Source organism: Seriola lalandi, unplaced genomic scaffold (genome assembly GCF_002814215.2).
Source record: "Seriola lalandi dorsalis isolate HSWRI2012SDOR001 ecotype SW California unplaced genomic scaffold, Sedor1 jcf7180002054722, whole genome shotgun sequence".
Classification (NCBI taxonomy): Eukaryota; Metazoa; Chordata; class Actinopteri; order Carangiformes; family Carangidae; genus Seriola; species Seriola lalandi.
The window spans coordinates 350,290-362,744 of NW_019525275.1; the positions used below are offsets into that span (position 1 = coordinate 350,290).

General features: G+C 43.3%; 2 protein-coding genes across 3 annotated transcripts in view; both read right to left on the bottom strand.

Annotated features, from left to right (window-relative positions):
* cdc14ab (cell division cycle 14Ab) overlaps nucleotides 1–9,438 on the bottom strand; it is a 16,137-nt gene extending 6,699 nt beyond the window's left edge. The window contains exons 1-9 of one of the 2 annotated variants that reach the window (XM_087178755.1): nucleotides 9,219–9,438; nucleotides 7,072–7,162; nucleotides 6,268–6,343; nucleotides 4,759–4,851; nucleotides 4,270–4,349; nucleotides 2,494–2,560; nucleotides 1,922–1,984; nucleotides 1,387–1,474; nucleotides 813–1,043 (exon numbers count right to left, since the gene is read on the bottom strand). In XM_087178755.1, the coding sequence (XP_087034881.1) occupies nucleotides 813–1,043; nucleotides 1,387–1,474; nucleotides 1,922–1,984; nucleotides 2,494–2,560; nucleotides 4,270–4,349; nucleotides 4,759–4,851; nucleotides 6,268–6,343; nucleotides 7,072–7,162; nucleotides 9,219–9,423 (994 nt within the window). In that variant the 5' untranslated portion in view covers nucleotides 9,424–9,438. Of the gene's footprint in view, nucleotides 1–812; nucleotides 1,044–1,386; nucleotides 1,475–1,921; nucleotides 1,985–2,493; nucleotides 2,561–4,269; nucleotides 4,350–4,758; nucleotides 4,852–6,267; nucleotides 6,344–7,071; nucleotides 7,163–8,178; nucleotides 8,656–9,218 lie in introns of those variants that run through there. The other variant, XM_023424172.2, reaches the window with a different exon arrangement.
* An 842-nt stretch (nucleotides 9,439–10,280) lies between these two features.
* Nucleotides 10,281–12,455, bottom strand: part of rtca (RNA 3'-terminal phosphate cyclase) — a 6,164-nt gene continuing 3,989 nt past the window's right edge. The window contains exons 9-11 of the mRNA XM_023424181.2: nucleotides 11,177–11,271; nucleotides 10,994–11,098; nucleotides 10,281–10,565 (exon numbers count right to left, since the gene is read on the bottom strand). Coding sequence (XP_023279949.1) covers nucleotides 10,467–10,565; nucleotides 10,994–11,098; nucleotides 11,177–11,271 — 299 coding nt within the window. The 3' untranslated portion in view covers nucleotides 10,281–10,466. The remainder of the gene's footprint in view (nucleotides 10,566–10,993; nucleotides 11,099–11,176; nucleotides 11,272–12,455) is intronic.

A 12,455-nucleotide genomic window follows, 5' to 3' on the forward strand; every position in this document is an offset into this window, starting at 1 on the left:
TTTGAAAAAAAAAGACGATTACATTAGGTGTCAATGAGAGTGAGACAGGTATTGCTGCCGGACTCGGCACCCCGTTTAAATTTTGTGCAGACCCTGCCTGTCAAAGTTACATTTGATGAATCCCAACAACTATGTCTACATTTTCAGAAAGAATTATTTGACTCCTTTTTACGGTTTGGCCGTGAGCTCGAGTTAAAAATAAAAATAAAGGTTATTTTTTACTGCTTCACGCACTCTAGCCAACTGACGCTTTCACTCTAACTTTGAAGAAAAAGTGATTTGCACTCCTCCTTTGAGTGCTCACAGTTTGAAAAGTTTACATGTTATGTAAAAACAGTTCCTGTCTTTTTGAGAGAGCAGAAGTTTTCCTCCGTTTTATAGTTTGAATCACATTTCTACGTGCAGGTATGAGAGAGCTCGGTGACTCAGAAAAAAAGGTGAAATTTTGTAGAAAAAAGGTGAAATTTTGTGGGTTTCTAAAGAAAATTCCAATGCATTCCTAATGCATTATTTATTCCCAGTTTTTTGGGAATAACTTTGGGAAAAATTCGGAATTTTAACACCAAAAGTCATGGCATCTCTTTCGGGATCAAGACGCACATTTTGATGTATATATTACCAGGGTTTTCTCAAAGCTGCGTGACGAGTTACGCGCCAAAATTTGGTGGAAGAATAATAATAAGCCCGAAGGAATATTAATAGTCCGCCCCGCCCCGAGGCCTCGGAGCTGAGCACCCGTGGCACTAATTAAAAACTGTGCTGATCAGCGTTGTATTAACAGTGAGCTGCAGCTCTGGACAGGACGTCCTCACCTTTGCAGTGGACGGCCACAGCTCCGTCCGTGCGCTCGCTGACGTGCAGGAAGCGGCGTGTGATGATGTCACTGGGCGTGCTGCCGTCGAGGAAGAAGAGGTCGTAGTGGTCGAAGCCGGCGTCGCTGAAACGTTTGGATTCATAGATCTTCTTGTTGAGGCGGACGACAGTCGTCACATTGTGTTTCCTGAAGTACGGGAAGTAAGCCTCGGGGGCGTGGAGAGGGTAACCTGCAGGGGGCAGGGCCAGCACAGGTGTTACAGCTGAGGCTACATCTACACTTCTACGTTTTCGTTTTAAAACGTACGTTTTCCACTCCTGTCAACACGACCCTGGTGTCTTTGAACACCGAAAACAGAGACTTTCGTAAACTCTGCTGGAGCTGTTTGATTTTGAAAACTCTGGGGTTGTGTTTTATTTTGAAAACTCTGGGGTTGTGTTTTATTTTGAAAACTCTGGGGTTGTGTTTTAATATAAAAACGTAGTGTGAGTTCAGACAGCATAAATCAAAGAACATGTCCACAGTCTGTCTTCAGTCTCAGTCTGTCGGACGCAGTTCGTCTCTGAACTCACCGTTCTCTACTTTAGTTTTAGGATGAGGCCCACTGAAGGCAAGAAACTTCCCCGGGACGATCCAGTTCAGGTCTCCGTTCTCGACCCGCTGTGAACAGACAGAGACCATATCAGACCCAAAAACTAAAGACAGGACATGTGGACAGACTCAAGACTGAGAGGAGGACAAACAGGACTGAGGTCTAGTAAACAGTAGCTGTCTGCTGGTGTGAAAAGTACACTGATCCTCCTGAGGGGGGTGCTGCAGTCCCTCTCTGCAGTCCCTGAACACTGAGACCTGGACCACCTAAAGATGTCACGTCTCCTTCAGTTTCTCTTCGGATCAATTGTTTCTTATTTTCTCTCATCTAGTTTTCTGTTCTGTGGTCATCACGAGTCTGGACTGAGTCTGGTGAAGGTCTGTAAGTCTCTGCTGGTTTCCAGAGGTCGACTTCTTCTTCTTCTGTCTAAATAATTGATGAGTGTGCAAGAGGAGGACTGACTGCTGCTGGTGTCATTCTGTGCAGGTGATCCAGCAGCCAGTGCTGGTTTTTACCTCGTAGTGTTCGTACTCGTCCACGTCGAAGGTCTCGAAGTCAAAGAAACCGTGCTGCAGAGCCTGAAACACACCGGCACACTCACTCAACAACAAGAACCAGAACACAGCAGCTGCTTGATCATCAGCTGATCACACCTGCTCAGTTTCATCAGGGCTGACAAACAGCTGTTACAGACAGGAGACGTCACTTCATGTTTTCATTCGTTCTCCTGTTGATTGGCTGCACACACGCGCACACACACGCACACACACACACACACGTTATGTAACATGTTGGTTCAGTCTGTAAATGTTTGTGTGAACTCCATTATTATTCATCTTGACTTAAACACAGTCGGTCTCTTCTGTCTCTAGGGTGTCTCTCAGTCTAAACAATAACAAAAGACAGAGTCTGGTGATGTCATGAAGCAGTGGGGGATTATGGGAGTTATTCTCTGAATAAAACAGATTCGCACTGAAGCTCTTCAGTGTACACAGACATCTCTGAGCTGTGTCAATTTTTCCTCTGATGACTCGATGACTTGAGTTGAAAAACACCAAGGTGTAAAAAGTGAATCTTAAAATCTCACCTTCCTGATTCCCTGAAGACAGTCCAGCAGAGTCAGGCTGTAGCTGCACTTTCCAAAGGACGCGTCCCTGTACAGAGAAAGAGAGAGACAAAGAGAGAGAGAGAGAGAGAGACAGAACCAGAGAGACAGAAAGAGAGACAGACAGAAACAGACAGAACCAGAGAGACAGGAACAGAGAGACAGAGAGAGAGACAGACAGAAACAGAGAGACAGAGAGAGAGACAGACAGAACCAGAGAGACAGAAACAGAGACAGACAGAAACAGAGAGACAGACAGAAACAGAGAGAGACAGAGAGAGAGACAGACAGACAGAAAACAGAGAGACAGATACAGAGACAGAAACAGAGAGAGACAGATACAGAGACATACAGAAACAGAGAGAGACAGAGAGAGAGAAAGAGACAGACAGAACCAGAGAGACAGAAACAGAGAGACAGATACAGAGACAGAAACAGAGAGAGACAGAGAGAGAGAAAGAGACAGACAGAACCAGAGAGACAAAGAGAGACAGAAACAGAGAGACAGATACAGAGAGAGACAGAGAGAGAGACAGACAGAACCAGAGAGACAGAAACAGAGAGACAGAAACAGAGAGACAGATACAGAGACAGGGAGAGAGAGAGAGAGAGAGAGAGAAAGAGACAGACAGAACCAGAGAGACAGAGAGAGAGACAGAGAGAGAGACAGAGAGAGAGGGACAGACAGAAACAGAGAGACAGATAGAGAGACAGAAACAGAGAGACAGAGAGAGACAGAGAGAGAGAAAGAGACAGACAGAACCAGAGAGACAGAGAGAGAGAGAGAGACAGACAGAAACAGAGAGACAGATACAGATACAGAGAGAGACAGAGAGAGAGAAAGAGACAGACAGAACCAGAGAGACAGAGAGAGACAGAGAGAGAGAAAGAGACAGACAGAACCAGAGAGACAGAGAGAGAGAGAGAGACAGACAGAAACAGAGAGACAGATACAGATACAGAGAGAGACAGAGAGAGAGAAAGAGACAGACAGAACCAGAGAGACAGAAAGAGAGACAGACAGAGAGAGACAGACAGAAACAGAGAGACAGATAGAGAGACAGAGAGAGAGGGACAGACAGAAACAGAGAGACAGATAGAGAGACAGAGAGAGAGGGACAGAATTGATGTATCGATCTGTGACCAGGAGCAGCTGAACAAACTGCAGCTGTGAAACCCCACTGAGCAGAGCAGAGGGATTCATGATGATTACTGATGATTTTTGGTGATTATTGATAATCCACCAACAAGTTTTAACCTCTTCTTCTTAAACCCTGAAAAACCTTTTGTTTTGAGGAGGAGCTGCAGCTGACAGTTAGAGCTCTGACTGTCAGCTGCAGCAGGTCCAGGACCAGCAGCAACCTCAGACTGACTAACCTTTACAGCTCATAGACATCAGCTGATGATATCAGACCACACCTGTACAGGTGTGTGTTCACCTTCTGTCAACACACACACAGATTCAGGCTTCCATTGTGTCTCAAACAGGAAGTTCACTCCATTTAAATGGCTGCATGTTCACTGTAACATAAACAAGTGTTTCATTCTGCTCTCAGCCAATCAGTGCAAACCTCACAGCAGGGGGCGTGTCCTCCTCATCACACAGAGGAACAGAGTCGCTCTGCTGTTATATAACCACTAAATGTGTGTGACAACAAAGAGCCCTTTATCCTCAACACACACACACACCTTTCAGTTTGAGCCTCAGAAACAAACTGAAGCTTTAAACTAACTTTATTCTTCCAGTCACAGACTCACCTGAAGGGCAGGTAGGAGGCATTTGATCCAGAGATCAGAGATCTGTAGGCTTCTTCTGGTGTTTTCTTCAGGTAGATCACCTGACACAAAGTCAGAACCAGCTTCACATGTTTAGACTGTTTACACAGGTTATTACAGGTAAACGGTAAATATTCAATCATTTAAACATGACAAACAGTGAGTGATCAGTGAAGGCTGCTATTGCTAACACACTTTAGTTTCAGGTTACATCCCTGTTTATCCAGAGTCATATAAAATATGAACCATTTGTGTGAAGTCTTGAGTAATGGCTAAAAGGTGATGTCTGACCTTGACCTTTGACCTAGCCACCAAAATGTCCTTCACTCCAGGGGAATGTTTTTACCAGATGTGAACTAGTTCCCTGGAGGCGTTATGGAGATAACACGTTCTAAAGACCAACACTGTGATTTGTGAGGTCACCTGATCGTGGACTCTGCGCATGGACCGGAAGAGCAAGTGTGTACTCACAGCGTATCCTCCGATCAGCACGGCAGCATTGGATCTCTTCCTCTGGTCGAAGCTTGTATAGTGAACAATTCGCTTCCTGGTCAGAGTGAAGGACTGCAGAGAAGAAGAAGACGAGCAGCAGTGATTGGACAACAGGTCAGTCAATCGAACCACCAACAACCATCACAGTAACGAGTCTGAAGATGTCACACTGGGACACATTGTTATGACCTTCAGTAGATCGTGTGATGAGCTGGTTAGAGCAGAAATAACTGACGTCCTGCTGCTGATTCTCACAGTGACCTGTCTCTTCTCATTAGTGTCTGACTGCAGCTCATACATCACCCACAGTGACATCACACTCATCCTCAGTGCTGCTCGATGGAAACTTTAATCTGTCCTGACTTTCACCTGTCCACCTCTAACTTTTACACAACCAATGAAATGACGAGGCCGACGACTAACGAGGTAGGACTCGTTATGTTGAAGGAGAACTCTGTCATTGTGTTTACTCACTTTATTACAGGACATAACAGGGACAGAGTCTACAGTCTGAGCAGATGCTACAGAGCTCTAACTCACCAGGTTCTCTTCTCTAGAGTCACCTCCTCCACTCTGACTAGTTTCAGGTTACATCCGTTTCATTTGTGTGAAACTTTGTCATAATTTCTGTGTAACGTCTTGAGTAATGGCTAAAAGGTGTTTTCTGAGGTTACCGTGACCTTGACCTTTGATCTTTAGCCACAAAATTCTAATCAGTTCATCCTGGAGTGTAGATGAATGTTTGTGCCAAATTTGAAGAAGTTCTGTCAAGACGTTACTGAGATATCATGTTTATGAGAACGGGACGTACTTACGGACAACCTGAAAACAAATTGGCTGCTGCTCTGACTGTCGCTGGACAGAGGAATAACAAACACCTCAGTGAGATGATATGAATAGTGTCTGTTGCTAGGTAACAGACATTAATGATGATAACTGATGTTATGTTTTAGATCAGATTCCTGAGGTTAGTCAGGATTTACTCCTGAGAGTATGGAAGCCTGTAGGGGACAGTATTCAACAGCATTATGATCTCCACGTGTTTGTGTTGTGAGTAAAAATGAAAATTTAATTATCATCTTCATCATCATGATCATCACCATCATTTTCATCATCTCTATCATCACTATCATCTTCAGACTCTGAGCTGTGTCTCAGGTGTTTCAACCTTATATACAATATACACACACACACACACACACACACACACACACACACACACACACACACACACACACGCTCCACTGTGACTAAATGAGTTGAAGCAGTGAGAAGGTTGTTCTTCAGGTTATTAAATTCCTGCAGCACTTGAAGGCAGCAGAACACACGTTACACTATTCCCTCTGTTCACCTGTATAAAGTCACCTGAGAGACGACACCTGCTCAATCTGTTGTGGGATGGTCTGAGTCTGATGTTGTGTAATGCTGCGCCTGCCCTGTTGCATTCTAGGCATTCCTGCTGAGGGCATGTCAGCAGCGGAAACTCACCTTCAGCTTCTTGTTGAGTTTGCAGCAGTATCGGTACAACATGGCCAGATTCAGAGGACCGAAGTCTGCGTAGAAGCTGGACACAGAGACACAGTCAGTCAACATGAGACCTGAACCACACAGTCCAGGACCAGCTCTCTGGTTTAATCCTGGACTCACATGACACTGATCTCAGACCTGCAGTTTAATCTTCAATTAAAATAAATCCTCTCTGTTGCAGATCTGCTGTGTGTGTGTGTGTGTGTGTGTGTGTGTGTGTGTGTGTGTCTGCATGTGCATGTGTGTTCATGTTTCCATAACAACAGCTGTGATAACTTTTCAAACTCTGTAACAAATTCTAATCAGATTATTATCATTGATGAATCTGTTGATTAGTTTTATAATGATTGTTCAGTTAATCCACTGTGACTCAGAATCAGGAGGTTTATTAATAAATTAAATCAATCATCACACCTAATGAGCTTTCACTTCCTGCCTGTTCAAGTTTCACCAAAATAAAAAGCACATGGCAGAAAAACAGTTGTAGCTCACAGAGAGCTCACTGACTCCATGGTAACATATATCCCCCCCAGAGCATGATGGGACCTGTAGTTTAAAAACTACTAATGAAGAAAGTGTAACAATCGATCATATTATATTTGTTCACTGTCTCATCAACGTATTCACTGTGCTTACATTCAACCAATCAGAGTGTCCTCACACAGAGAGTCTGGACATTATACAGGATCATATCACATCTGCAGCATCGTCTATGACTGTACCCAGAATGCAGTGCAGCAGGTTAACATCATGTGATCGACTTACTTCTCGTAGAGGAACTCATCATCAGTGCAGAAGTAGTGCGTGTTGGCTGTGCTCTTCGGTTTACTGCGTAACGTGGCGAAGTACAGACGCTCTGATGGAGACAAAGAGGGGGCAGTCTAAATATAATATAAATAAATCGAAATATAATGTATAATAATAATAATAATAATAGTAATAAACTCTATAAAAACAACACGTCTGGAGCAAACTGAAATTTTTTATTTTGTCGTTACTGAGACTGAACGCATTTTTATTCCTGAGCAGATCAAACACAACAGAACAGAAATCAACAATCAAGTAAGAAACTTTTCTTTGACAAAGAAATCTGTTGTAAATATCAACACTAATTAATTATTTCACTATTGTTATTGATTAATCTTTGATTATTATTTATCATTTTAATTTTCTCGATAATCTCTGACTACCTGTCAATATATTGAAATATTCCAATATAAAGTAAAGCTTTCACACTCAACTGTTTATCAATACTGTAATCAATCAATTAACTGTATAACTGTGTAATATCCATTCCATTCATTCACTGGAGGTCACCTGCTGTTTATATCCAGCTGTTCACGCTGTGTTCTGTTCTCACCTGCAGTTACCATGGCAATGTGCTCATCAATCCAACTCTGTTAACTCTTCCTTTTTTTATTAATCTCATTATCTTCATTAAACTCTTTGACGCACTTGTTTCTATCATTAATAACTTAATTTTTAATCTCTTATCTTCTCTCACTCTAACTTCTTTACTCATAAACTATTTATTAAACTCCTTACTCAAACCTTTATTAAACTCTTGTCTCACTTTATCTTCTTTACATTTGATAAAGTCTTGATTTATGAAAAGTCTTTTTCACTTTAACATTATTCTAACTCTTATAAACTCTTTATTAAACTTCGATCTACTTTCACTTAACTATTTTATCTTTATTGAAATCCGTTTTATTTTACCTTTGATAAACCCTTTATAATTATTAAACTCTTAATATTATTATTAATTATTGTCTCACTTTCATTTTATTTTACCTTTGATAAACTCTTTATATTTATAAAAAACTCCTTAATATTATGATTAATTATTGTCTCACTTTAACATTGTTTTACCTTTGATAAGCTCAGCAGCTCCCAGCAGCTCCGGGTCCTCGCTCATCCTGAACAGGGCCGACAGGATTGGGGAGTGCCGGACTCCCTCCCCCGTCATGGACCCCCCCTCCTTCCACAGCCTCAGAAACTTTACAAACTGCTAACAGCTAGCAGCTAGCAGCTAGCAAGATAGCAGCAGCCGAACGCAGACTGTTTATAAAGTTTAAAACTTTGTCCTCGGTTTCCCATTAGTCACTGCGACAGATCTTCACGCGCGGAGGAACCTTGCCTACCGGTTTCGTTGTTTGTTTTTCCGTTTTTTTATCCGGTAAATCTTCCCGGGTTAGCATGTTAGCATATAAGCACACCAACGCCTTGACGATGCTCCCGGAGTCTGCAACTCTGATTGAGGAATCCCTCTTTAAGACACGTTACCATAGCGACGGGAACCGCTCCCACAGCAACCACAGCCAATCAGCAACCACAACGCACCGTGCTGCCTTCATGGTCGGCAGGGAAACAGGAGTGATGTGGCTTTCAGATATCCACAGGAACAAACGGATTTTACAGAACTTTTACAGTGAAGTTATACAAGAGTTTTCTTCGTCTGATTATTGAGGTTTATTCACCGTTTCTTAATATGACGGAGCCGTTTTTAAAGCATTCATAACATAAAAATACAGCTTATATTTATTTATGTATTTATTCGTTTAGTTATTTATTTACTTATTTTCAGGTTTTTCAGTCTCTGATGAAGACAAATACGAAAACAAAAATCTACTCTGTTTCTTTTGTTACTTGTTTACTTTTCTTCTTTCTCTACACCTCAGTGAAATGACTCGTCCTGTTGCGGTCAGTGCTACTTACTTTCAGTTTTGGACCTGACCAAATAGACCTGCTGAATGTGGACACTGGGAAATTCTTGAAAACAGGTTATTTGTCTTTGGAACAGGTGGATTGATTGAACCTGGTTGGCTGATTCTAGGACATCAGACTGCAGGCTCAGATGGCGGTTTAGATCCTGGATTAGTCCTTCAAAGTGTGCTGACCCTCAAACTCACCTGCGATCAGAGAGATCCACACACGGTTTGGAGCTGGTCTTGGTCCTGGTCCTGGTGCTGGTCTTGGTCCTGGTCCTGGTCCCGGACATTGTCCTGGCCCTGGCCCCAGTCCTAATCCCACTCCTGGCCCTGGCGCTGGTCCCAAACCTGTTCCTGGTTGGAGGATGCGGAGGCCATCCTGGTGCGTCCTCCAGGCGTCTGCCATGCTGCAGGGTGGCGAGCAGACTGTGAGGACAGCGCTGGGCTGAGGTGAGGAGGTGTCAGGTGACCTGGATCAGTTTACTCCTGGTTCCAAAGGGGACAGAGGTGTGAGTTTACAGCCTCCTCAGGTTTCAACACACATTCAGGTCTGAGGACTTCCTGCTGTATACACTGTACATCGGCTCACCTGCCGCAGGTGAGTTAAAGAAGTTAGAGGGACAACAACATGACACCACGCTGATGACATCACAGAAACAAGACAGGGAACACAGGAAGTTTAGGTCCCGGTCCAGAGCAGGTCAACTGTCTTCATTCTGCAGACAGACACACCTATCTGAGAAAAACTACAACCAAGGGAAACTACAGTTCACAGAATTCAACACTGACTGAGAAGACAAACACAGTAATGTAAAGATAAATAAACCTCAAACACAGACACACCTGGACTCACCTGTATATCAGCTCAGTCAGTCTGTTCCAGCTGCGGTCACATATCTGACCTTTGACCTCAAGGATCATATTCAGATTTTAAACTGATGTGACACATTTGTCGTCTCCTCTTATTCAGTTTGAACCTCCACCTCACCTTGTCAGGTGACCTCAGCGCCCCCCCACAGGCTGCACAGCTTATTACAACCAGGTTCACAGTCAGGGTCAGTGTTTAATCCACCAGTCAGTCTGCAAACAACCTGATACCTTATACACGATACACACACACACACACACACACACACACACACACACACACACACACACACACACAGTTTGTAGCTTTGTTTCTGTCTAAAGCAGTGACATCATGAGTGTCTGAATGAGAAGCTCTGCTCTACCACACAAACACAAAACAGACAAGAACCCGTGAACGTTGGAAAGACTTTTATTTATTTATTACAGTATTTAAGGAAACATCCTGAGAGACAGAAGCTAAGAGGGTTGGCCATGACAGGAGCAGCTACCGAGTCCAGTACGGAGACAGTTGGGGTGTGTGTGTGTGTGTGTGTGTGTGTGTGTGTGTGTGTGTGTGTGTGTGTGTGTGTGTGTCTCTCTCTACAGGTTGAGGTTGGTGGCTCCTGATCCTTGACATTCGATGATGTGGTTGACATTACTGCTCAGCTCGTCCTCACACTTTGTTATTGAGAACTTTGCCTGAAAACAGAAAAACAAAAACGTGTGTTAATCCAGGTAAATACACCTGAAAGCAGCAGTCAGTGAACTCATCACTGTCGGAACCATCATACTTATTTATGTTGTATTTAAATGTATGAAGACTTTACAGGGCCTCAGAGCAACCTCAGAAGACTGATGAGGATGTCTGGGTAAATGTTGATGTTAAATAAACTGTTTGTTTTTATATTTTATACATTTAAAGTGAAACTTCACTGACGACTTTAAATTAAAGAATTTTTATTCTTTCAATCGTCTTTACTGCACAGGAACCAATCAGTTATCCTGCTGATACCAATGAATGAATTGATGAATGAATGGATGGATGAATGAACTGATGAATGAATTGATGGATGATTGAATAGATGAATTGATGGCTGGATGGATGTATGGTGTGAGCTGTGTCTGACCTGAGTGAGCTGCTCTGCGATGTGGATGGCCGTCTGTGTGTGCAGCGTCACGGCTCCTGTTCGAATCCGAGACGTTCCCTTTGCCAACGCCATGAAGATGATGAGCTGAGGAGGAAGAGGAGATCAGGGTTTAGAGTGAGGTCACACTGAGGTCAGAGTGAGGTCAGCAGGTGTGTGGCTCACCTGGTCCTGGAGGAACTCATCCACACAGCCATTGTGTCTGATGTTTCTCAACAACATCTCAGCAGCTTCAATACCAACTTTATCTGCATACACACCTGAAACACACACACACACACACACACACACACACACACACACACACACACACACACACACACACACACGAGTACACATGTTTACCTGGCTGTCTGTTCACACCTTCCAGGTGGAAACTCTCTGGTGTTTACTTTGGTACAAAGATCAGACTTAATACATTTAACCAAAAACCAATAGACATTTCAATGTCAGTTAATTAGTAAAAAAATAACGGTGTAGATCAGTTTAATAGTATATTATGGTATACAATAATAAATCTCAGGTGTGTGTGTTGCTGCCTCTTGCGATCTCTCAGGTGACATCCTCACCTTTCTTCCCCAGAGCTGAACCTGCAAATAGACAACCTGTTGACGACTCAGCGATGATTCTGAAACAAAGACGGACCAATTAGAGCGCAGCAGCTGAGAAGGCTGTGATTTTTGCTAGCCACATGTGGTGGCCCCTCCCCTTCTGCTACGTAGCCAAGATGGCGACTGTTATAGTTGTCAGTGTGACAAAAGTAACTGTGAGTATGGAAGTATGTGAATTGAGACACAGCAATAACCTCAATGACGCTGCATTCACTTCATGTGGGAAAAACAAAGATTGACGGTTACAACTACAGAAAACATTCTGCAGTACAATTGAATTTTCAGTGGTATTCTGTTTGAAGTTTATTTCCCATCCTTCTCCCTCACAGTGAACACAGCATGGACACAGTGATGTCAGCAGGTGATGTCAGTGGGTGGGGGCTTACATGATGCCGTTGCCGTTACCATAGGCCTTTTCTTTTTCCTGCAGCGCCTGGATGTTGATGTAAAGTTCTTTGATTTCCTTCCTGATGGTTCTGACAGCAGCAGTCGACATGTCTTTAGCCAACTGAAGACGCACAACACAAAATACAGCTACAGTCAGTACCATACAACACCTAGAACTACAGTCAGCACCATACAACACCTAGAGCTACAGTCAGCACCATACAACACCAAGAACTACAGTCAGCACCAAACAACAAAACTACAGTCAGCACCACAAAACACCAAGAACTACAGTCAGCACCATACAACACCAAGAACTACAGTCAGCACCATAAAACACAGAGCTACAGTCAGCACCATACAACACCAAGAACTACAGTCAGCACCATACAACACCTAGAGCTACAGTCAGCACCATACAACACAGACCTACAGTCAGCACCATA